At 40.1% G+C, this 24,316-nt stretch overlaps 1 protein-coding gene across 3 annotated transcripts in view; it reads left to right on the forward strand.

The window, feature by feature from the left end:
• Positions 1-17,926, forward strand: part of CFAP20DC (CFAP20 domain containing) — a 156,700-nt gene extending 138,774 nt beyond the window's left edge. For all 3 annotated transcript variants that reach the window (XM_034408787.3, XM_087887997.1, XM_034408789.2), the window contains 2 exons: positions 7,831-7,922; positions 17,428-17,926. In XM_034408787.3, coding sequence (XP_034264678.1) covers positions 7,831-7,922; positions 17,428-17,534 — 199 coding nt within the window. In that variant the 3' untranslated portion in view covers positions 17,535-17,926. The remainder of the gene's footprint in view (positions 1-7,830; positions 7,923-17,427) is intronic.
• The last annotated feature ends 6,390 nt before the right edge of the window (positions 17,927-24,316 follow it).

A 24,316-nucleotide genomic window follows, 5' to 3' on the forward strand; every position in this document is an offset into this window, starting at 1 on the left:
TCATAAAACTGCAACCTCTCTTACACTGAATAGAGAGAACATGCAGGCAGCACAGCTCTTTATAGATCCTGGAGAATTAATACCTCTTGGCAATTTGCTGGACTGAGAAATAAAACTGTAACTGAGCTATATTGATATCATTTCTATTGATTTTTCCAAGAAATGGATTGCATCTTTAATCCTTGTATTTACAGAAAGTAAGATGGCAAAGATAGCTCTGCAAACATTACAAAGGCTGTTGGCAGACACATAAAAAAACTGATTCTTTTTTTAAAGAAGAAAGCAAATATCAAATAGTTAAATTTGCTTTAAAATTACTTGTTTTTACCAGCTAGGTCTCCTCTTTTGATTAATACAGGGTGCCTATTTAATCAATGTTAATAAACAATATTTAGAATATACATGCAATTGCTCTGCTTTATAGTCCTTTATCATGTCTGAACAGTTCTATTTAATGTAGAAAATGACATTACTGTTTTGATTATGAATATTAACCTCATGTGATCAGTGTTTTAGTAAATAATGACTACTATTTATGCTACTATCTATATAACATCCCTCAGTCCTAATTCTGCAGATCTACCTTATCCTCTGGAGCTGCTTTCATTCTCATCAAGATAACAATTTTAGAGAAAAAGAAAGGTTAATAAATTGAAAGAGAATTTATAATCTATCGGTTATCCAAGGGGGAAAAAAACCCAGACCCATTTCCTTTGGGGACAGGGATGCATGACTATTCCCTGAAGATGTTTTCCTCCCGCAAGAAGCCACCCAGAGTCACTTCGATAGTGAGACGGGTGGCATATAAATTTAATAAATAAATACGTAACTTTTCATCACAACAGGAAAAACACTTTCTCTGATTAAGGTTGCTTAAAAGGGTATGTGCGCCTTCAAATCAGTCCAGGTTAGTCCTCGACTTACGACTATAATTGACCCCAAAATTTCTGGTTGCTAAATGAGACATTTCTTAAATCAATTTAGCACCATTTTACGGCCTTTCTTGCCATAGTTGTTAAGTGAATCACTGCAGTTGTTAAGTTAGTAACACGGTTGTTAAATGAATCTGGCTACCCTATTGACTTTGCTTGTCATAAATGGTGACCACTTAACCCCAGGACAATGCAACTGGTGTGTGTGTGTGTGTGTGTGTGTGTGTGTGTGTGTGTGTGTGTGTTTCCTCTAGCCAGGTTTTCCCTACGTAACCAAGGTTTTTCTGCAGCACCAGCTCAGTAGAATCACATCCACTCAGTGGAGGATGATGAGATGGCATCTCATTGAAACTTGCTGGAGGGAAGCAAAAAACAGGAAGAAGGGTGACTTCCTGCCTTGATTGTAGGGTCGTTCACTAGATCATCTGGTTGGCCCATCCCAAGAAGGGGCTTGATGGTACTTTCTCTAACTCAGACTCTTCCATCATTTGAATTATGGAGTGTGTAACCTGGACTGCTACATAGAGATTCTGGGAAAGCTTCACTGGGATGTCATTGTATTTATATAACGGCTAGTTATATAGCACTGATCCTCCCTGTGGTACCCTTTTCATTAACGATACCTCTAGGTCAATGTTTCTCAACCTTGGTGACTTTAAGGTGGATGGACTTCAATTCCCAGGATTCTCTAGCCAGCATCTTAAAGCTATCAAGGTTCAGAAACGCTGACCTAGAGGTTGACTGACATTTGAAACCCATCACTGCAGGGAATACTTGATGGAAATGTTTTCTTCGGTATCTCTGTGCGCATGCATTCTTAATTCTCATAGCTGATTGTCAATAATAGGGGGAAGGATTTGCATTTATTTTTGCTCTTACGGAACTTATTGGATTTTTCATAAACATTTTTTTTTTTTCCCAAATTCCACAATGAACTCCACACAGAGGCATTTCCACATCAGCGGCATTATGTAGCGAAGCAGAAAATTAAAGTTGTTTTCCCCTTCCTCTATCTTGGCTGACAAAGAGCAGGTGTTTGTCCCTTGATTCACCCCAGATTGTCTGTGTGGAAGTTTGAACATCCCGTCAATCAGCAGCAGAAGCGCCAACGGAGAAAAACAAGCCAGAGAAAGTTTTATCTGCCTCAACATTTCTCAGGGCATGCCAAGATTGTTCATGGAGAGCAAATCTTATCCTGAATCAGCACGGCTTTTCTAAAAGCAGCCCAAGCAGCCCATTTTTCAAAGGACAAACAACTTATGCGCTTTATTTTGATACTACCCACTGGACCATCTTACTGTCAGTCAACCATAGATGTAACTCTGCATGGCTGGGCTTTAAGCACAGGTCTTATCCGTAAGTCTTATTGATCTCCATGAGCTTTTCTCAAGTACAACTTCTGTAAATCTTTGTCCTATGGGGAGTGCCTATGGTAGCTGCTGTCTTTCGGGTGCTGACTTCTGTCACAACCAACAGGTAACAGATGGGACAATGAGAACGGTAATCATATTGTAAAAGTGTAATCATTCTTTCAAGCTGAACTTGAGTCCCTATGATGGTATGGATGTGCTCACATTTTCTTGGCAATCGTATAGAAGTAGCTTACATAGCTTTGGAGTCCTGGGTGTTCTCTAAGCTTGATTGTTTTCTTGAGGGTATTTCATCACCCAGCTAGAGGTAGATGTTACCTAGTAAGGTAATAAATATCTGCGAGAAAACAATAAAGCTCAGAGAGCAGCAAGGACCCCAGAGTTCAACCCTGAACTACAAAGACTCTCTTCTATTGATGTTACCTAGCTTTTTTCTGGGTTTGGTTTTGGACTTCTTTCTCCTAAGTAGATTGGCTTCCCTCATGCCCATAGTGCTCCATCTGTCCCTTTCTCTGGTGGGAAGGGAATCCTAAGTAGAAGTGTTGCTTGTGACTGACCTCCCTTTGTACCTCTGATTTGCTGTGTTCTTTTGTTTTTCTAATTTTATTTTAAGAGCCAGGGCGGCACAGTAGTTAGAATGCAGTATTGCAGGCTAATTGTGCTGATTGCCAACTGCCAGCAGTTCAGCAGTTCGATTCTCACCAGGCTCAAGGTTGACTCAGCCTTCCATCCTTCCGAGGTGGGTAAAATGAGGATCCAGATTGTTGGGGACAATATGCTGACTCTATTAACCACTTAGAGAGGGCTGTAAAGCAGTGTGAAGTGGTATATAAGTCTAGGTGCTATTGGTATTCTTCTTGAGTTTTGGCAGAATGTGATGGAAGATGAGGAGCAAAATATAAGTTTAGAGAGTGTGGATAATATTCTGCAGTCATCCTCATTTCTACTCAGTGGAGTGGTTGACTTAGCAGTCAATTTACGATTGTTCATTTAATGATAGTTCAAAGTTTCAGTGGTTTCAATAAAAGTGATTTATCATCTGTCCTCAAAGTTACAACTATCACATCATCAACACAGTCATATGATTGCAGTTTGGATGCTTGGCAACTGGTTCGTGTTTACAACAGTTGCAGCAACTTGTGGCCATGTGATTGCAATTCTGCAGTCTTCTCGACTGGCTTCCAACAGGCAGAGCAAATTGAGGAAGCCAGATTTACTTAACAACTGCATGATTCATGTAATAACCATGTGATTCACTTAACGATGGTAAAAATGGTAGTAAAATCAGAAACCAGTCACATGATGACTCGCTTAATGACAGCATCACTTAGTAACTGAAATTCTGGTCCCAACTGCGGCCGTAAGTCAAGCATTGCCTTCACTTTCTTCTACCACCTGGTGATCAGCTGAAAAAGAGAACACAGCAGAGGATTATTTGCTAGGCAGGATAGGGATCCACAGAGACAGGGCAGCAAATCTCATGCTCTTAACAGATTCCTGACAACTCAGAGGACTTTAACACAGCAGTGGAAAGTCTGGGTTGTTGAGAATAATCTAGAAAAGTGGGGGGGGGCAAGTCTCCTTTGAGATGCTTTTGACTCTGATGATGTAATGGGTAGAAGGAATGACTGTGAGGAACAGTAGGAAAAGCTGCTACTAAGTCAAACAGTCAGATAAATGAGTCCGAGATAGTGTCAATACCCTTTCTAGGCTTCCCAAAAAGAAAGGGAGCCAGGGGGAAGTACATTCAAACTTGCAAGATGCTGTTAATATAACCTTATAATTAAAATAGTAGCATATAAACAGGCAGCAAGCCCCATACTACTTGCATGGTGGTGTTTTTAAGTAGGTTAATGAAACATTCACAGGCAAAGAAACAACCTCAGAGAGCACCAAGAGTGCCACAAGTCGTATTAGCTTCCATGACATTGGTTTCCTAGTGTGGTCTACCTCAAAGGGCTGTTGGGTGTAAAACATGGACATATTACATAAATACGTCCATGTTCTCTTGGTGACCACTTGAAAATTTGCTGCTGCTTTCTTCCAGGACATTTTTCAACTATTCAATCTAATCTAAAGTCCTAGAATGCCCTGCTGGCTTTCTAGCCAGGCACTAAGTAGGTCTAACTCCTTTTAGTTTTTGAGATCAGCTAAGTTCACCTATCTATGTCACCAGCTTATGAATATTAACATTAGAGTAGTAGCAACTGGCATTTTTCTTTAGGTTCTTATTCTTCGTAGAAATGTTACGTGGTCTACTCTGTCAACAAACATTTCAAAATAAATATATTTCTACTTGTGTCTCATTGAAGTTAAATTCCCCTATTCCACAATACATTGACTGGCCCATTCTGTACCATCAATTCAGTGCTGACTTTTAGCAACATAACTCTGTCAATCTCTGAAGTGCTGCATGAATGTGGTTTTAATATTTTTTCAAAACATTTATTCAAAACCTTTTGCGTGCAGGTTTCAAAAAGTAGATCGGGTTGAATAAGGTAATAAGTAGGCAGAATGAAGAATCATGGATTAGCCAACCCAAATTCCCTTCTTAATTATAGGATTCCCCAACAAATTGTGTTATTTACTGGAGCAAAACACTTCCTCTATTTCCTAGAGGAGCCATTATCCATGGTGTTCTGTAATTTTCTCTGTGCAGTCATGAAAATGATGCTGGATTACTTTATTCCTGCGGTGATGACAAGAAGTTTAAGCCAAATTCTGCTAACATTATTGGAGATTGGAGGGTAACCTAAAATCCAAGTTATCATCTTCCTTTGAATACTTAAGTGTGTGGGGAAGGATTGGATGAGAATTCATTAAACCTTCCATATGTTTTGTTTTCATCCTCTATATTGCCTGTCTCAAATGCTTTACTCTTCTTATTCCACTCATGGGACCGTAAAAGCTTAAAGGCACCCAGTCTGAATATGGGAAATGATGGAGAAAAAAGATTAAAGTGCTCACATTGGACACACATCAAAGAATGCAGCCTCAGAAGCTATTTTTTTTGGATTTTGGATTTTGTTTTAAAGAAGGGAATATGAGAAATTATGTGATAAAGGTGTGCACTTTGTTTTTATTATAAGAAAAAACAGAATATCTCTTGTTTTGATATCCGACAGCCCAGCTTCAATGTCTTATTTCAAAACAGTTTGCAGCCACCCTATTGGCCATGAATGGAAGTCACTTTGGATGGTGAGATGGATGGGATATAAATTGGACTTTTCCTTCTTCTTTTTCTTATGTAAATTTGATTCTGATGCTGCCCGTCCAATATCCAGATGTAGTTCTGTTTATGTTTAAAAAAAAACAGAATGAGTCTGGTAACACCTTTTCCAACTAGCAACTTTTATTAAAAGGCATAACTTTTGGGCCACCATGGGCTAGCATGGCTCTCCTTCTACAATATCTGCTATGTTGCTCAAGACAGATGTTGCCACTGAACAAAAAAATACCCTTTCAGAAAATTATGTTGACCTATCTCCAGTAATATTAGGTATATTGTCCCTTTATCATAACTATCTGATATAATGCCATTAAAAATAATTCTGGCTTAAACTCTATATGTTGTCTGGTCATTTTTTCTAAGCACATATGAATTTGTATCCAAAATTTCCTTGCCTTTATACAGGTCCACCACATGTGGTAATATGTGCCAGGTATTTGTTTACTTGATGCCTCCTTGATGCATCACTTGATGCTTCTCCTCTTTCCAAGGTTGGCAAAACAGGCCTGTATATATTTTTATGATTAAGAATCTGATTCTTCATTAATGAGCCAAGATTCAGTTCTGAAAGCACCTGGCCTCATTATTTGATGAATCAACTCTAAACAATACTGTACGCTCTACAGATCCAATGTCAGTATTATATTTTTTTTTCTACAGGAAAGTTCACTGTTTTTTCAAACAGCTACTTTCTTCAAGTTGTCTTTCTAGATGGATCAGGTCAGACACTGCCCCAAAGTGCTGAGAAGATGTTATAATGCTCTTTTATTGATGGATCGATCCATTAGTAGAGACTCCTAATTCCTTCCAATGTCATCATCATGTAGTGAACTGGCAATTGTTTTTCTTGTTTTACAGGGAGAGGAGAATGACTTCGGTTTCATTGTAAAAAATGCTTGCAAGCTCTCAAGGTTGCTTAGGTGGTTTCTTAAGAGGTTGAGCGTTATCAAGCCACTTCTCCCTGTGCTTTTACAGGTTTTTGTGTTTGTGTGTGTTCCAATCGATCATCAGACACCTTTAGAGGAGGCAGGACTGCCATAGCTTCTTATCTCTTTCTGCTGTAAATACAGGGTCAGGTTTTTAGAATAACCATTAGAGTTTGCACTTACACATCAAAGCTGCTATGTTGCATCCTCAGTGGTGTCAGAAGAGCCTGGTTGTACCCATTCCAACAAATGAATGTTTATTAAAAAGACATCAGCTAACACAGCTCTCCTCTTCTAATATCTAGGAGTAAATGCTTACAAGATAAAGATACCTCATAGTCATGATTATGTTTTTTCTTTATTGGTTGTAAAACAATTCCTTCTTTCTTTGTACTCTTCTAGTGTATACAAATGTTCAGTCTTACTACATAATGATTATGTGATTCTTGTTCTTGGCACTTCCGGGTGCAAGAGACTAATGATGTGATGAACTTGCTAGCTTTGGAGTAATAAAACAATCATTTGAATCTGCTCCAGCTTGATGGTTTTCTTGATAAATGATTTTTTTTTTTTATCACAACTTCGGATAGTATTCTTCCAGAAATATCAAAGGTTTGGGACCTCTCAGTTGGGTTTCCTCCTTTGAGACCTGAACCCTTACTGTCACATTTTTACTCCGTGTCTATCATTGTACCTTAGTTTCTATCATTCTTCTTTCATCCTTTTCATAATGAGTTAGAAACAAATGATAGAAAAACACTTTATAGTGCCGTATGCTTTGGCATCGTATTGTAATTCCTTCCATATGTGTTGTATTTTATGAACTGATCTGTTGTGTAGACTTTTGACTTTTTATATATCACTCTTGGCGTTAATTTGAATTCATGTGTACACATATGCATAAAGGTCTTACTTGTTTACAGATGTTTTCAAATATGCCCTTCTAAAAACATTTTTATGGAGTACTCATAAGCCTCATAAATGTGTATTTATGCATCTCACCATAAGAATCTGCCCATCCTTCCATATATTGCAACAGGTAATGCAGTGCACCTAATATAATTTATTGATTATGATGTATTTCACAATACAGGATTATAAATTGCTAGTCTGCCAAATATAAAGCAGATTTACAGCAGGCCACCCTTGCCTGGCCATGATGAGAAAGCTACAAAAAGTGGTGTTTATATATATATTGGTAGTACATCATGTTTTTAGGCCTATGAAGTTGGAAGAGTTACATGAAGAAGCAGAAGTCATAGGGGAGAAGAAGGAGAGAAGGACCTGTTATGTTGTGCCAATTTATATAGAATAATTCATAAATTTATCTCTGTTTTCCTCAGAAATATGATGGCTTAAATTGTGTTTTTCAGGGATTGGCTACAAGTCTTCAGCCCTCCTATCATTCCTCCTAGCCAACAGGTGGCAGAATATACCAAAGCTTCAGCAAACATAAGTGCCCAAGGTAAGAATGAGTGGAAAAATTGCCACTGAATTGAAGAGAGATCAAAAGGATATTAGAAACTGCAACAACATGACATTAACTCCTCCACTTGCTAGGTAGTATACAAATTGTGGAGTCCTTGGTGCTCTCTGAACTTGGCTATTTTTGTGCAGACATTTCATTACGCAGCTAGGTAACATCTTCAGTGCTAAAAGGGAGAGGACTTTGCTCTCTATTTATATATAGGAATTTATACTGTCGGTATTGGTGGCTGTGATGTTTTATTTTTGATAGTTCCTTAATAGGGCTGTTGTTTATTGCTCAATTGTCTGGTGTTAATCCAGGTATAAATCTCTGCTTGTCTGAGTGTTGATTACTGGCCAGAGAGGTTCTAGCCTTTTTCCTTTCTAACTTTTCTGTTGTCTCCTTTGAAGGTTACATAAATGTTCTTTATCTCTATGTGCCTGTTGTTGTCTGATTTGCCTAAGTGCCAGGCTTCCAGGAATTCCAGGCATTTTTGGATTCAGCTTGATCTAGGATGCTCAAGTTTCCCAGTTGAAACTATGATTAAACTTGTCCATGTATTATGAAATTAAGGAAATCCCATTCCTTATAGCACTGATTACCTAGTTGGGTAATGAAACATCTACAGGGGAAAAAAACCTAAGCTCAGCGAGCACGAAGGACTCCACAGTTCATCCCTGAGTTACATATCTTGTCTTCTATTAGTATGTAAGTTGTGCATTCCCAAATACCTCAGATAATCCTTCTTTTAGCATTCCTACACAGGAACCCACCAACACCACATTATTCTGTTCTTGCATATTATATCTAATGAGAAAGAAAGCTGTTTCTTAGAAAGGGGGTTAATGAAGCAATTCTGCCATGAATGAAATCTTAAAATGTTGGCGTTTACCTAAGAATTCCACTTCTGTTCTCCTTCCTCACCTTTTCCACCCTACAACCCACCAAGGATTCCTATCATTTTCACGGTTCCCTATGAGAACTTACTGTGTATTTGCAAGCAGCATATATGTAGAGGAAGAGCTGTCCATTAAATCTAATTGTCCATTAAATCCAATTTATATAATTCACAAAATTAATGTAATTTACATGCAATTAATATATTATTTATGAAAACATTCATGTTTTAGTATTTATGTGAGTTGTCCACATTAGTTTCCTATAAAACAGACTCTTCCATATTTGGTGTGGGTGGGGCAAAGTCTGAAGTCAGTTTTTTCCATTAAATCAGATGTTTGCTGAAGAGGACTCCATAAAATCAAGATTTGACTGTACTTTATAGTTATTGTAGGAGTGAAGGCAATTTTGTAATGGATTCCTTAACACAGATCATGCTATGTAAAACAGGGAGTTTTTTTTCAGAAAAATGTAAATTTACAATATGTTATGACAGCAGAATAACTGTCAAGATCAGGCATTACTTTCAGAGGTCTGACTACATAATGTTAAAGATGCTAAATATGCCACTTTAATTATCATTGTAATTTTTTATTCAAACATATAGTAAATAATTATTTCGGATGACGACTGAGAAAACCTTTAATAATCTAATGAAAATTCCATTTCTTCTGAAGCTCTGCTGCAGTTCTCAGAAATCTTAAAAGGCATACAAGAAATAAATCAGCAAGAATTTCTGACAGTCGATTGACTTTCTTCCACCCTGAATAATGCAGCAGAAATACAGCAATTTACTACTGCAATTGAGCCCCAAATTTCTGGTGCTAAGCAAGACAGTTGTTAAGTCAATTATGCCTCATTTTATTACATGTTTACCATCGTCGTTAAGCAAATCACTGCAGTTGTTAAGTGAAACATGCTTAAGCAGATGTTAATCTGGATTTCTCCCCACCCCCCCCTTGACTTTGCGTGCTGGGAAGGTTACAAATAGTGATCACATGATATGATTTATGACACTGCAACTATCATAAATACATGCCAGTTGTCAAGCACCCGAATTTTGATCATGTGACTGTGGAGGTGCTACAATGGTCATACATGTGAAAACCAATCATAAGTCTGAAAAGTGCCGTTGTAACTTAGAACGGTCACTAAACAAATGGTTGTAACTCGAGGACTACTTGTATATGAGGGGCAGGGAGCAAAGAGCAGATTTTTATACGAAACGCTATGATCTTTTAGTACAAACCAATCCTGAGTCTCCTAACAAGAAGATTGTATTTTTACCTGGACCAATAATGCTTTCCAGGAATTATTGGGGATTATAGCCATAGGGACTCGGTGGCTAAGATGTTGAGCTTGTCAATCGAAAGTTCGGCAGTTCAGCGGTTCAAATTCCTAGTGCCGCGTAATGGAGTGAGCTCTCATTACTTGTCCCAGCTTCTGCCAACCTAGCAGTTCGAAAGCACGTAAAAAAGGCAAGTAGAAAAATAGGGACCACCTTTGGTGGGAAGGTTAAATACATTCTGTGCGCCTTTGGCATTTAGTCATGCCGGCCACATGACCACAGAGACATCTTCGGACAGCGCTGGCTCTTCGTCTTTAAAACGGAGATGAGCACCGCCCCCTAGAGTCAGGAACAACTAGCACATATGTGCGAGGGGAACCTTTACCTTTATCTTTATAGCCATAGGAGAATCAGTGCTTCGAACAACAGTTGTTACCTGAAAATGCAGTACTTCCTAAATCACAGAAAGACAAGTTTGAAAATAACAAAATCAGCCATAAAAACCCATAATTATTTACTACTGGACAGAATATCCCTGTCGATTTTTATATGCTACTCTAATGAAATCCTAAAACAACCAGTTTCATTTACTACTAGTAAAAGAATTCTGTGGTATCTTTTATTTGAAACGTAACTCATTGTGAATATACAAAAGACCTAGGGTTTTTTCCCCTTCCTTTTATAGTTTCTTGGCTGTTTGTGAAGTATTTGTTTCTTCTGAAATGTGGGGGGGGGGGGGGTTAGGCCTTGAAGGAATGCAGTCGTGGGAGAAGGAATGAATAACGTTCTTTTTAAAAACCAATCCCCTTTTCAAATGTGTGTCATGTTTCTTTAGTTTTATTTCATACCAAGGAGCCGTCTTTCTCAAATAGAATCCCAAATCCATGTAGTCAGGTTTATTCCTGAAGCGAAGTCCACTTTAATACTTCTGAGCTTGCATCAATGGAATAAGTAGCGATTTCCTTATCCTGCCATTTGCTCCTGTAATGCAGTAGCCAAATGCAGCCTGGCTTTGTAAGATAATTCTGTTTTATTCCTAAGGCTGCAGTTCCCTTAATCCTTTCCTGTTGAATTAGAACTCCCTGTATCAAATGGCATCGTCAGATGGTTTGGTACCATTTTCTGATTCAGTGTTTCTTAACACCCAGGGACGATGACTTGATTCTGTAAATCCTTTGCACCCTTTCAATTAGCCCCCCAAGCAAAACTAATGGTAGTCTGACAGTTGCCTTTATTATACAGTGTAACACAATGGTGGCTTGGTGGATCCATGCTAGGTGATAGATTTCTCAGACATTGATAAACATAGGGTGGAAAATAGCCTTGGATCAGCTCCCATACTTAATTCAGTATTATGCAATAGGGGAGTGTGAGAGGAGGGGTTGTGCTGTCCCAGAAAAGTCAGGTTTATGTGTTGTCACCTACTTACAAGGAGGAGGAGGGAGAGCATGATGATGACAATTTGGCCAATAGCATCATCCGGTTATCAAAGCAATATAATTACATATAATTTGTGTTACAAAGTCATCCAATGTAAAAAAATAAGTAAGATATTTATTTAGGAATTAGAGTTTGCATGCAAACCCCAGAACAATCACATCAGTTTGGGCTTTGAGACTGATACATAATTTTGACAAATGCTCCATTTCTCTCTGATCAATGAATAAAATAAAGCCCCCCCCCCAAAAAAAGAAAAAAAATTGAGAAAAGAAGGTGGCTGTTAATGTATCACAGCTGGCAAATTGAGCATCTCCAGATGGCTGGAATTACAGTTCTAATAATCTCTTGCCATTGGCCGTATGACAGGGGCAGACGAGGACTGATGTTCACAGCATCTGGAGAATATCAGATCACTTGCCTTTCTTATATAGCGTTTTAAAGTGCAAAGTTCCCTAACAACACTCCCATAATAAGACAATTTCTCTTTAAGAAACAAAGCCGTGTTAATGGGTTAATCATAGAGAAGAAAGTGTTCTAGCATGCTCCCAAAGTCATATAGGCCAAAGTTGTAGGCTTTAAGTAGTTCCATCATGAGTCTTCATGTCCCAAGGATATATAGTGGAGTGTCTTTTGGCAGTTCAGCCGCTGAAATTGTTTCAATCTCCTTTTTAAAAAATGGAGATTGTATGAAAGATATGTTATGAAACAAAGCATTGCTCCTTAAAGGAAAAGAAAGGAAAGGTTTTTCCAGAGGAAAGAAACAATGGAATGTGTAATCTATGCATCATCTGCATTCTTCATCTAACATCACCCATAGCTTTTAGGTTCCCAACTAATTTCAAACATTGTAAACCCATTGTTATTAGCATAACAGGCCATTACTTTGAAGAAGCTAAGTATACAATATTGTTACTCTGTATTCGCCGGAAGGAAAGGATGAAATGTAGAAAACTGTTCACGTGCAACTGAATCGTGGCTTGGTATCACTCACATTATTTTTTAGCTCTTATAAAAAGATTCTTGTCAAGTAAGCCCATAACTCTTGGCCATCGCTTTAACAAATTTGTTCCATTAGAAAACGCTGAGAGCCGCTAGACACAAAGTGAGTGAAGAATTTCCTAGTCAAGTTTCTCTACGTGCCTTGATGATGCAATGTAGAATAGATGTTAAAGCCGAGTGATGAGAACATTATCACCCAGCATATACTGTGTGTGTATACACACACACACACACGCACACACATACATACATACATACCTCACATTTATTTACTCTTTTGATTCTTGGATCAGTGTTGGAGATTAGAATTCAGCAGGGAGCCCTTGCTAGACAATATGCTGTTGAATGCAGAGTGCAGAAATTATTGAGTAATTTAATAGCAAAGCAACACAACTTATTAAAAAAACTAATCTCTTTGAAAAGTATAGATAGGTCTATCAACCGTCTTTAACCATGATAGCTTAATGAAAACATCACCTGCAACATCAATATACTAATGAACACCCCACTAATGGGGATAAAAGAATGCAAGAGGGTTGTCACCTTGTGAATTTTTGGAAACATCTGGTTGGCTGCAGATGGGAACTGAATAATGGAATGGATAGATCTGGTCCAAGGACGAAGGCTTGTCATCTTCTCTACTAAGGCTCTTTTTCTTCCCTTGTTTTTATCCACTTTCTGTTCATCCAGTGGCTAACATTGCCACGTTACTGCTCTCATTTTAATATTTTTATAACTGCACATGCATGTGTTGGGACACAGTATATATTACAGTGAAGAGAACAGTGAAGAAACGGGACTATATATAAATAGCAATTGCACTTAGACTTAGATACCACTTCACAGTGCTTTTACAGCCCTCTCTAAGCGGTTTACAGAGTCAACATATTGTCCCCAACAATCTGGGTCCTCATTTTACCCATTTTATTTTATTTGTCAAGAGCATATTAGGTAATATATATAAGTATTAGCATGAATTGAATACATAAAATAGATACAAATAGGAAACATTAGGACAGGGATGGTAGGCATGCTGGTGCTCTTATGCCATGATGTACCTCTACCTACAAGATCAGAATCATGCAAGCCTGTGACACTCTATGGCAGGGGTGAGCAATTACGGGGCCAGATGAGAAATGGGGACTGTTGTGGAGTGCCACCGCTGCTGCCCCGCCTCCAATGCAGCTGCCACCCTGCTCCCAACGCTGCTGTTGCACACCCTCCACCCAACATGCCTTGCCACCTCTGTCGATGCGGCACTGACCTCCCAAGACTGCTGCCCCACCCCTGACACTGCCAATACCCTCCCCTCCACCACTGTTGCCAGCCTAGCAGGCAGACCTGGGACTGCCCATAAACCAAATGTGTTCTAAGGACTGTAAAATGCCCTGGTCTCCTCTATGGAAATGAAAGTTGGATTTTTAAAGAAGCTGATTAAGGACATTATTGATTCCCTTGAACTTTGTCATTGGACAAGACTCCTGAAAGTGCCGTGGGCAGCCAAGAAAACAAACCAGTGGATGATTGAACAACTCAATCCAGTCTTCTCATCTGAGGCACAAATGGCCAGGCTCTAAGTATCCTATTTTGGGCACATTATATAAAGATCCAGCTCTTTGGAAAAGGCTCTAATGCTGGGGAAGTGTCAACCTTCCCATTGGTAAATGCAACAAAAGAAACTCCTGGGATATTACAAACAAACATCCTGGGAAGATAATCAAGCAACGAATCACAGAACACCTAGAACCAAAAAAAGTAATAACCAAAAGCCAACATGGGTTTGTCAAAAGCAGATCATGCCAGACTAATCTTATTGCATTCTTTGACAAAGTGACAAAATTAGTGGACCAGAGGAATGCTGTTGCTATAATTTACTTGGACTTCAGTAAAGCATTTGATAAAGTAGACCATAATCTACTACTAGATAAAGTAGAAAAATGTGGGTTAGACAGCATCACCACCAGATGGATTCGTAACTGGCTGACCAACCGCACTCAACGTGTAGTCCTCAATGGAACTGCATCTACATGGAGGCAAGTATGCAGTGGAGTACCCCAGGGCTCTGTTTTAGACCCAGTGCTCTTCAACATCTTCATCAATGACTTGGACGAGGGGATAGATGGGGAACTCATCAAATTTGCAGATGACACCAAGCTGGCAGGAATAGCCAACAGTCCAGAAGATAGGCTCAAGATACAGAAGGATCTTGACAGATTTGAACATTGGGCACTATCTAACAAAATGAAATTCAACAGTGAAAAAAAGCAAGGTTCTACATTTAGGGAAGAAAAACAAAATGCACAGGTACCATATATGTGGTACCTTGCTCAACAGTAGTAACTGTGAAAGGGATCTTGGAGACCTAGTGGACAATCATTTAGATATGAGCCAGCAGTGTGCAGCAGCTGCCAAAAAAGCCAACACACTTCTCGGCTGCATAAACAGAGGGATAGAATCAAGATCACCTGAAGTGTTAATACACTTTATAATGCCTTGGTAAGGCCACACTTGGAATATTGCATTCAGTTTTGGTCGCCACAATAAAAAAAAGATGTTGAGACTCTAGAAAGAGTGCAGAGAAGAGCAACAAGATGATTAGGGAACTGGAGGCTAAAACATACGAAGAACGGTTGCAGGAACTGGATATGTCTAGTTTAATGAAAAGAAGGACTAGGGAAGACATGATAGAAGTGTTCCAATATCTCAGGGGTTGCCACAAAGAAAAGGGAGTCAAACGATTCTTCAAAGCACCCGAGGGTAGAACAAGAAGCAATGAGTAGAAACTAATCAAGGAGAGAAGCAACTTAGAACTAAGGAGAAATTTCCTGACAGTTAGAACAATTAATAAGTGGAACAACTTGCCTGCAGAAGTTGTGAATGCTCCAACACTGGAAGTTTTTAAGAAGAGATTAGATAACCATTTGTCTGAAGTGGTGTAGGGTTTCCTGCCTAAGCAGGTTGGACTAGAAGACCTCCAAGGTCCCTTCCAACTCTGTTGTTCTATTTCTGTTATTTTACCAAGAGTGTGACTTTCCTGATAATTCCACATGGGCACAGAAGTAACAATGCCAGTTCTAAAGTTTTTGCGCGAAAATGAGCTGGACCTCCCCACAATTCATTGTCCACCGATTAATTGTATTCATTTTGTTTTGGGAACATTCTGAGCAATTCGGAGTGTTCCCAGTGTTTGACCTTGGGGTTTTGTCCCAGGCTGCATCGGCTCCCTCCCTCCCAAGCCTCCCTTGCATTCCAATACTTTCCCTCCTCCCCTCCCTGTTTCTGTTGTTTGGTTGCGAGTAGGGGTACGTGGCAAGTCAGCCATGACAGAAAGATGGAAGGAAAGGAAAGAAGAGGACAATCAGCAGCAAAATAGACAGACTCAGTTCCAGTGGCAAAGAACAGGCTAGGGATAGATCATCATGGAGAACAACTATGTGGGAATTGAAAATGACTTAATGGCAGTGGTGGGATTCAGTCAGTTCGCACCAGTTCGGGCAAACCAGTTGTTAAATTACCATCACCACCTGCTATCAAAGTGGATCCTGGGCACTGTGCTGCAATGGAGAAACGGGGAACGGAGTGGCCGGCATGAGGGAAGGAGAAAGCCGTTTTCCCTCTTTCTTTTCCCTGCTTCTCCTCCTTCCCTCATGCCGGCCGCTCCGTTTCCCATTTCTCCATTGCAGTGGAGCCGGGGAGGGGGGGTTTAATTTAACAACCGGTTTGCCCAGGGTCAGTTGCGGGAGGCTCGGCCTGCATGTGTGGTGGAGCTGGAGGACGGGGATGGGCCCCACCTTCCACGACAGCCAACCTGACCCTGGGTGAACCGATTGTTAAATTATTTGAATCCCACCACTGCTAGTCAATATATACAAATATGGTGGTGCTCCAATATGCATATACGGTTTACATAGCAAAGCAGCCTCAGTGCTGGAGTTCTACACATGTTGTAGTATTCAATTTTAATCCCCAAGCCACCTGTCAGTTGCTTCCCTTTGACAGTTGATAATGATCCAAAGCCAATAGAAATTGTGTGGTTTGGTTTTTGGACAATTCCACTTATAATGTTGCTGTTCTTCCTTGTACGTTTGGAAGAGGCATGACTTTCCAATTTATGAGGTATCAGAAAGATGCTTACATTAGCCTTTACCACCTGCTTATGCTTAGAATTTTTCATTACTTGACTGGACTTTTCAGCTCTGGAAACGCTCTCAAGCTTTCAAGATTAATTGGGGTTTAAAATCCAATCCAAATAAATTAAAGCAGGAACTGCAGCACAGTTGGAACTCTCTGATATGAAAAATACCTGGCAGCATTGGTTTATCTTAATTTTTTTAAGGGATTTATTTTTGAAGTTATCTTTTTAAGTAAAGAAAGTATAACAGTGAGTAATGGCATGACAAAAAGCCAGTGCTCTTTTTACCAAATGGCACCACCCTTAAGAACAGTTTGGCCTAGTGGGCTAAAGCCCAAGATAGAAATAAGGGGACCATGAGTTCTAGTCCCGCCTTAGGCACAGAAACCAGCTGGATGACTTTGAGCCAGTCATTCTCTCTCTCGGCCCAGTTCACCTCAGATGGCTATCTAATCTTTGTTTAAACTCTTCCAATGAAGCAAAACATACTATTTCGTGAATAATAATTCCACTGGCTGACATTTCTTGTATTCAGGAAATCTCTTCTAATATTTCAATTTCCTGCTTGCTTGTTAAATTTCCCAGAGCATCTGCTCTGACACTTCTAAGAGAAAACCTGCTGTATTCAATAGACCTTTGGTATAGAGTACAGGTAGTCCTTAACAAGTAGAATGTTTTGTTTCTTTCTTTCTTTCTTTTTGCAGGTAAAGCAAATCTTGTAAATCATCTGTTGTCTTTCCCTTTAGGTGAAGGTGAAGGGAGGGAAGAAGATGAAGTTCTGACTCTGTTGTATGACCCGTGCCTAAACTGCTACTTCGATCCTGAGACTGGGAAATATTACGAGTTGGCTTAGATATGTGAAGAGATACGGAGCACCACAAAGAACGCAAACTCTGCAGCACTTGAGAGCCTTGGCAAACGCTATTCTCCCTGCTCCAAAGGCAAACGGAGCAACACTTGAAAAGACCATTTAATATTTTGTCTCTTTTTTTTTCCATTTCTGCTATTTTTATCAGAGTGCGTAGAAAGCTTTTCTGACTTTCTTACACGTTTAGTTTGTTCCTATTATTTGCAATATGAAAGATTCCTACATGTGAACTGAATTACACCAAATCAAAGATACGTCCTGGATTTAATCTGTGAATGCTTGCATAATTTTTTTTTCACCTAGTCATTTTTTTTTATCCCCAGTCATTTAAAGAAATATATTGCATCTTTGTACTTTACAAATACAATGTTCAAAAAGAAGTTCCTCCATCAATTGTCTTTTCTTTTTTATTCCTGCTATTTGTTAAAACAACATTCCTTTTTTAAAAAAATAAATAGCAAATACCTTAGAGGATAATGTCAAGATTCAAGAGGATTTTGACAAAATAAAACAATAGGAAGAATACAGGACAATGAATTTCAACAAAAACAAATGCAGAGTCCTGCATTTGAGTAGGAAAAGTCAAAGCTACGAGTACTAGTAACCCCTTGATTTAAGGCCAGTCGCTTAGCAACCATTTAGAGCTACAATGGGGCTACTTACAACCCAGATTCAAAATTTCAACAACCAAGCCTTCCCCCACCCCGTGGTCACATGATTGCATTTGGGGCCCACGTTTACGGGTGTTTGCATTCACATGACCACAATTATGACATTTATTTCCAGAAACTGGTTTACTTCCAAAAGTGCAGATAATTGAGTCACTTAACCACAATGGTGATTCATATTACATTTGCCATAAAAAGATCGTATAATCAGTCATGGTGACCCACTTAACAACCAGCACAACTTGCGACCGGAATTCCAGTCTCAAATAAGTGGCAGACTACCTATATATAAGACTAAGGGAACCTATTATGTGATTTGGGTGTTTTAGTGGATGCCAAGTTGAAATGAGCCAGCAGTGGGATGCAACTGCAAAGAAAAAAGAAATGTAATCTTAGGTTGCTTCAAAAGAAGTCTAGCGTCAGGATCAAGAGAAGTCATTCCTCATCCCTTTCTATTGTGTTTTGGCTAACTCACACCCAGAATACTATATTCAGGTCTGTGTGCAGCACTTTAGTGACAACCAGGAGCATGTTCAAAAGAGATAAAGGCCTTGGGGGCAAAAAGTCTAATGAGGAATGGTTGGAGTATGGACCTGTTTAGCCTGGGAAGGAAAAGACATTGGGAGAGGGGACATAATGGTTGCCTTCAAGAATCTGAATGGCTATCAGATTCAGTGTAGAAGAGAGACCAGATCTTTTAGACTTAAAGTCTATGGAGATTCTCAGTCATCCAGGTCATGGTTGGCCCAAAGGTGCTGTTTCAGGAGGCAACTGGACTTTTCTTGTTTTTTCTTTGAAGACATTTCACCTCTCATCCAAGAAGCTTCTTCAGCTCTGACTGGATGGTGGGGAATGGAAGCTTCTTGGATGAGAAGCAAAACGTCTTCAAAGAAAAAACAAGAAAAGTCCACATGCCTCCTGAAACAGCACCTCTGGAACAACCATGGCCTGGATGACAGAATCTCTGTAGGCTTTTTAGCCATGCACTTTGGGATGAACACTCTTCAAATGGTGTGGGATTATGAACAGATTAGCAGAGCAAAAATTGTAGACTACAGGAACATTTGCACTACTCAGATGACCCTGAGGACACAGATAAACCTCCAAGCACCTCAACGACTCTCTAAAAAGGATGCCAATGACCAGCTGTTTGCAAAGAGTATAAATCCTTCTATTTCCCACCATCCAGTCAGAGCTGAAGAAGCTTCTTGGATGAGACGCAAAACGTTTTCAAAAGAAAAAACAAGAAAAGTCCAGTTGCCTCCTGAAAAAGGCAACTTTGGGATGTCTTTTAGACTTGTTTCAGAAGGCAGGACAAGAAAGAACAGGTTTAAATTATTTTTAAAAAAGTGAATTCTGATTGAACATCTGGGAAGTTTTTCTAAGGGGAGATCTGTTCAGCAATAGGACAGATTGCTTCGTGGTGTAGGAAATACTCTCTGGGAATACTGTTGCAGTGGATTCCTGCACATGCTTAACTTATCTCTCTTTTTTTTTTAACCTAATCAGTGTGGAGTCCTGGCGACTACTGGACTAGGCAACCTTGCAGTTTTCTTAGGCAAGGTTTTCAGAAGCAGTTTGCCATTGCCTTTTTCCTGGGGCTGAGAGAGACTAATGCAGGACAAGAAGCCATGGTTGTCTGGTTTCTAACCTGATGCCATCATCACTATACCACACTGGCTCTCCCACATGTTAACTAGAGATAGAAAATAGTACACTATCCAGTCCTATTATTATAGCCATAAGAGATTGATTTCTGTGTTAACAAAATGCCAATGTTGAGATGAAAGGTGGAAAACGGTACTAAAAGTAGAAGGATGAGCAAAGCCTTTCTCTGATCACCCTCACAACACAAGGGCACAAGCTGAGGTCCCAAACCACGTGCAGCCCTTGAATTCCTCAGATGTGACTCCAGAGATCTCCAAAAATGGTCATTTTTAATGTTATAGAACAGTGATGGCTAACCTTTTCCGCACCGAGTGCCCAAAGTATGTGTGTGCGCGAATGCGTGCACGCGTGCCCAAACTCGCATAATGCAATGCATTCACGCCCCCTGCATGCGCCCCACTCATGCGCATGTGCCCCCCGCACGCGCCCCGTCCCCCACGCATGCATGGCAGAGACTCAAAGACAGCAGAGCTGAACTGGGGCAACAGTTCACATGCCATCAGAGAGGGCGCTGTGTGCCACCTCTGGCACGCATGCCATAGGTTCGCCATTATCTTTATCTTCTTTATCTTTATTTGATTTATATACCGCTCTACTCCCGAAGGACTCAGGGCGGTGAACAGCCAAACGATAAAATACATAAATAGAAAATTTAAAAACAGAATAAAGCCAAATTAAACAATTTGGCCCAGACAGATTTAAAACACCCCAATCATTTAAAAACAGATTAAAATTTTCATATTAAAAAGAAAAAGGGAAAAGATTAGGCCAGGCCCGCCTGGTGGAATAAAAAGGTCTTGAGAGCACGGCGGAAGGTGCGCAGATCCGGGATCCTCCATATCTCCGGGGGGAGCTCATTCCAGATAGTAAGTGCCCCCACAGAGAAGGCTCTCCCCCTAGGGACCGCGAGCCGACATTGTTTGGCCGATGGCACCCGGAGGAGCCCCTCTCTATGAGAGCGTACCGGCCGGTGGGAGGCTATTGGTGGTAGTAGGCAGTCCCATAGATAACGGATATAGAACATTATGGAATACATAAGTGCAGAACAATCTCATTGTATAGTTATGATTTTTATCAACTGTAAACGCAAGTTAAATTAACCGTGTTTGAATTCTCTCCTGAATCCCATCCAATTCTAGAAGAACTCAGCTTGGCTTCCAAAAACTCATGGGATCAAAAATATCAATATTTCCAAACTGCAATAGAAAAATGAAAGCTAAAATTCCACCACCGCTGAATTTTGAGCGCTTGTGAGTTGATCAAATCTTCCCAACATTTAGCTCGCCTTATTTTCCCACGCTTGATTTTTAATGCTTGCTGAACTCCATTTGGTCTCAAGGACTTCAACAGACGGCTTCAGTCACCAGATACTTGGCCTTACCTAGAGCCAATTTCTCAACAAGGCAAGTGCAGCATCGCTGCCGAACCCAGGATCTCGTTTGACAAACTCTCAAACTTTGTGACAGTTTCCCTTACAGGATGTCACACCAGCTGCGACTGGATACTGGGCTCCATGGCTCACTTGGCATATGGCATCTGAGAAATGACAAGGGAGAGAGTTTGATGGTGTTTTTTTGTGTCTGCAAACCTTCTGGAACTGGTGGTTTGTAACAATAAGCATGAGAAGTCGCTCTGGCGATTTCTCTGCTTCTCGTGGAACCTTTTTAAAATGCAATGAAATGCAAATGCAAATGTACCATGGAGGAGCTTTTTTCCTCTGAGAAATAACGGTAATGGCTAACAGAAAGAGGAAGAAAACAAAAAAAAAAGTACTGTACTAATCTTTTTAAAAGATACAGATGAATATTTGAAGGACTGGATTAAATGTCTTGGAAGGAGAAGGAAGCAGGAAGAGCAGAAGTTTAATAAAATCCCTAGAGAAGAAATGGGATTATGGTTAAAAAAGGCTGGATTTTCCAGCTGGCCCTTCCCCACCCCACCCCATTTTTTTAATAAATACCAACATGATACTAATAGATCTCACCGTTCTATTTTTTTTAGGTTCATTTTGAAATCAAAGGATGGCTCTAAAAGGAGTGGGGGAACCCATGAACTCTTCTTTCCTGCAAATGGGAATAAATGGCAGATGGGTTAACTTTACATTTCTGTCCATTTTGTAATTGCTTTTTTCCTTAAACAGCTGTGCTTTTTGATTAGTTATTCAAACTGGGTTGTTGAGGGGTTGTTGTTTTTTAATGGTAGTAAGCATCTCCCCTCTGGGTGATATTTTGAAGCTTTGTAACAAAGGTCCCAAATGTGACACATTCATTTAGATTGCAGTTTCAAATCAACAAGAAATCTGCAGAGTTTACTCCAAATGGAAAAATAGTCCATACCTCTGAAACCAAGCCAGGAGTAAAATGCCACCATCTACCAGCCACAGCATCGCTAAAAGGACATTTGAGAGGGCTTAGTGTTATGTCCATGTTAACATAATGTAAGAAAGACCCATGTTCATTTAGAGTCAAATTTCCTATTAAGCACTATAAATATTATTAGCTTGAGTGCCCAGCAACCGGTCAATAACGTCTCTTCTCTTGTGGTCGTATGTCACAAATCTTGCAAACCATGCTATGTTTTTCAAAGATGTTCTGCTGCATGATCTGAGCATGGTTTTAGCAGACCCAAGGCCAGTTCATCTCCATCAGAACTTCCTTAAAGAGAAAAAGGAGCTCCCTCCTTTTTGCTACAGTATATCAAGTGAAATTCCCTTGGCCGGCTTGAATTGTGCTTTCTGCTTCATTGCTGCTACCAATAGGCTGCTACAGAGCAGAGAAGGAAGCATGGGATCCCACCAATGACTGTTAGTCATTATACGCAATTACATTTTTGGTGGATCTACCACAGGGCTACAAAAGTTGTACTTAACCACAACTGATGAAGCTTCTCGGATGAGAAGTGAAACCTCTTCTTCTTCCCCCAAAAACAGTCCAGTTGCTTTTTTTGTGTGTGGGGGGGAGCACATTTGAGACAACTATGACCTGGATGACCGAGAATCCCCATAGACAAAAGTTGTACTGGTTCCACACTTAAAATCTAAAAGGACACCATAAAGGTAGAGGTTCCCCTCGCACATATGTGCTAGTCGTTCCCGATTCTAGGAGGCGGTGCTCATCTCCATTTCAAAGCCGAAGAGCCAGCGCTGTCCGAAGATGTCTCCGTGGTCATGTGGCCGGCATGACTAAATGCCAAAGGTGCACGGAACGCTGTTACCTTCCCACCAAAGGTGGACCCTATTTTTCTGCTTGCATTTTTTATGTGCTTTCGAACTGCTAGGTTGGCAGAAGCTGGGACAAGTAACGGGAGCTCACTCCGTTATGCGGCACTAGGGATTCGAACTGCCGAACTGCCGACCTTTCTGATTGACAAGCTCAGTGTCTTAGCCACTGAACCACTGCATCCCCTAAAAGGACACCATGCAGAAAACAAAAAGGGAGGGTGGAAGGAGTTGAAAACATGCCTCAGTACCCACCACAGTAGATAAGATTCTGGAGAAAACAAATGCCACCGACTCCTGTTTTTCCTCAGCAGATGCAAGAAGTGCTGAAAATGATCCTTCCCATATGAGAGAGGAAGGAAGGAAGGAAGGAAGGAAGGAAGGAAGGAAGGAAGGAAGGAAGGAAGGAAGGAAGGAAGGAAGGAAGGAAGAAAAGTCATGTTCTCATTCATGACTGTTGCTCTTATTTTTGCTTAATCAATGCCTTTAATCCCTATTTGCTGTCTATCATAAAGTAAATTTAAAGATGAGGAAATTTAAGTCGAACCAGCGTTATATCAGCCCTGCTATGTAACATTATAATTATGCAAATGTCCCAGCTTTAAAACATGGTTCTTGAGGATCAGGTCAGAAATACCAATTGTCTCTTCATCAATAGAAGTCTTATCTAAAGACAAAGTTCATTTTAGATCTCCAGCTCTGAGAAAAGCCAGACAGACAATATCAACGCACCAAAATGGAACTAAAAGAAAGATTCTAAGAACAATCCTTGTATCTTTCAAAAGACGCAAGTTCTGAGTCAACCCTTGCAGAAAGTAAGGCTAAAGGTAAGATGAAGCTATTGACACTACAAATGTTATCTAGAGGTCCATAACCAGGGCTTAGCAGGCAGATCATGAGAAGGACCTGCTCTGTACTGCCTTGACCACGTCCCATTCAGAGTTCTGGACACTACAGTTCAGAAAAGATGGTAACCAATTGGAGTAACTTCAAAGGAGGTGAAGTTCACCAAAGATGGTGAGGAGACTGATCCAGTGAGGAGTGGTTAAAGGAACTATTGTAAGTTTGGGTGCTCCAACACTGGAGGTTTTTAAGAAGAGATTAGACAATCATTTGTCTGAAATGCAGTGGTGGGATTCAACCGGTTCGCACCACTTTGGCCGAACCGGTTGTTAAATTGCTGGCTGGTCTCGCAATGGGGAGTGCAGGAGGCC

This window comes from Pantherophis guttatus, chromosome 2, assembly GCF_059756535.1.
Source record: "Pantherophis guttatus breed Tessera chromosome 2, ASM5975653v1, whole genome shotgun sequence".
NCBI lineage: Eukaryota > Metazoa > Chordata > Lepidosauria > Squamata > Colubridae > Pantherophis > Pantherophis guttatus.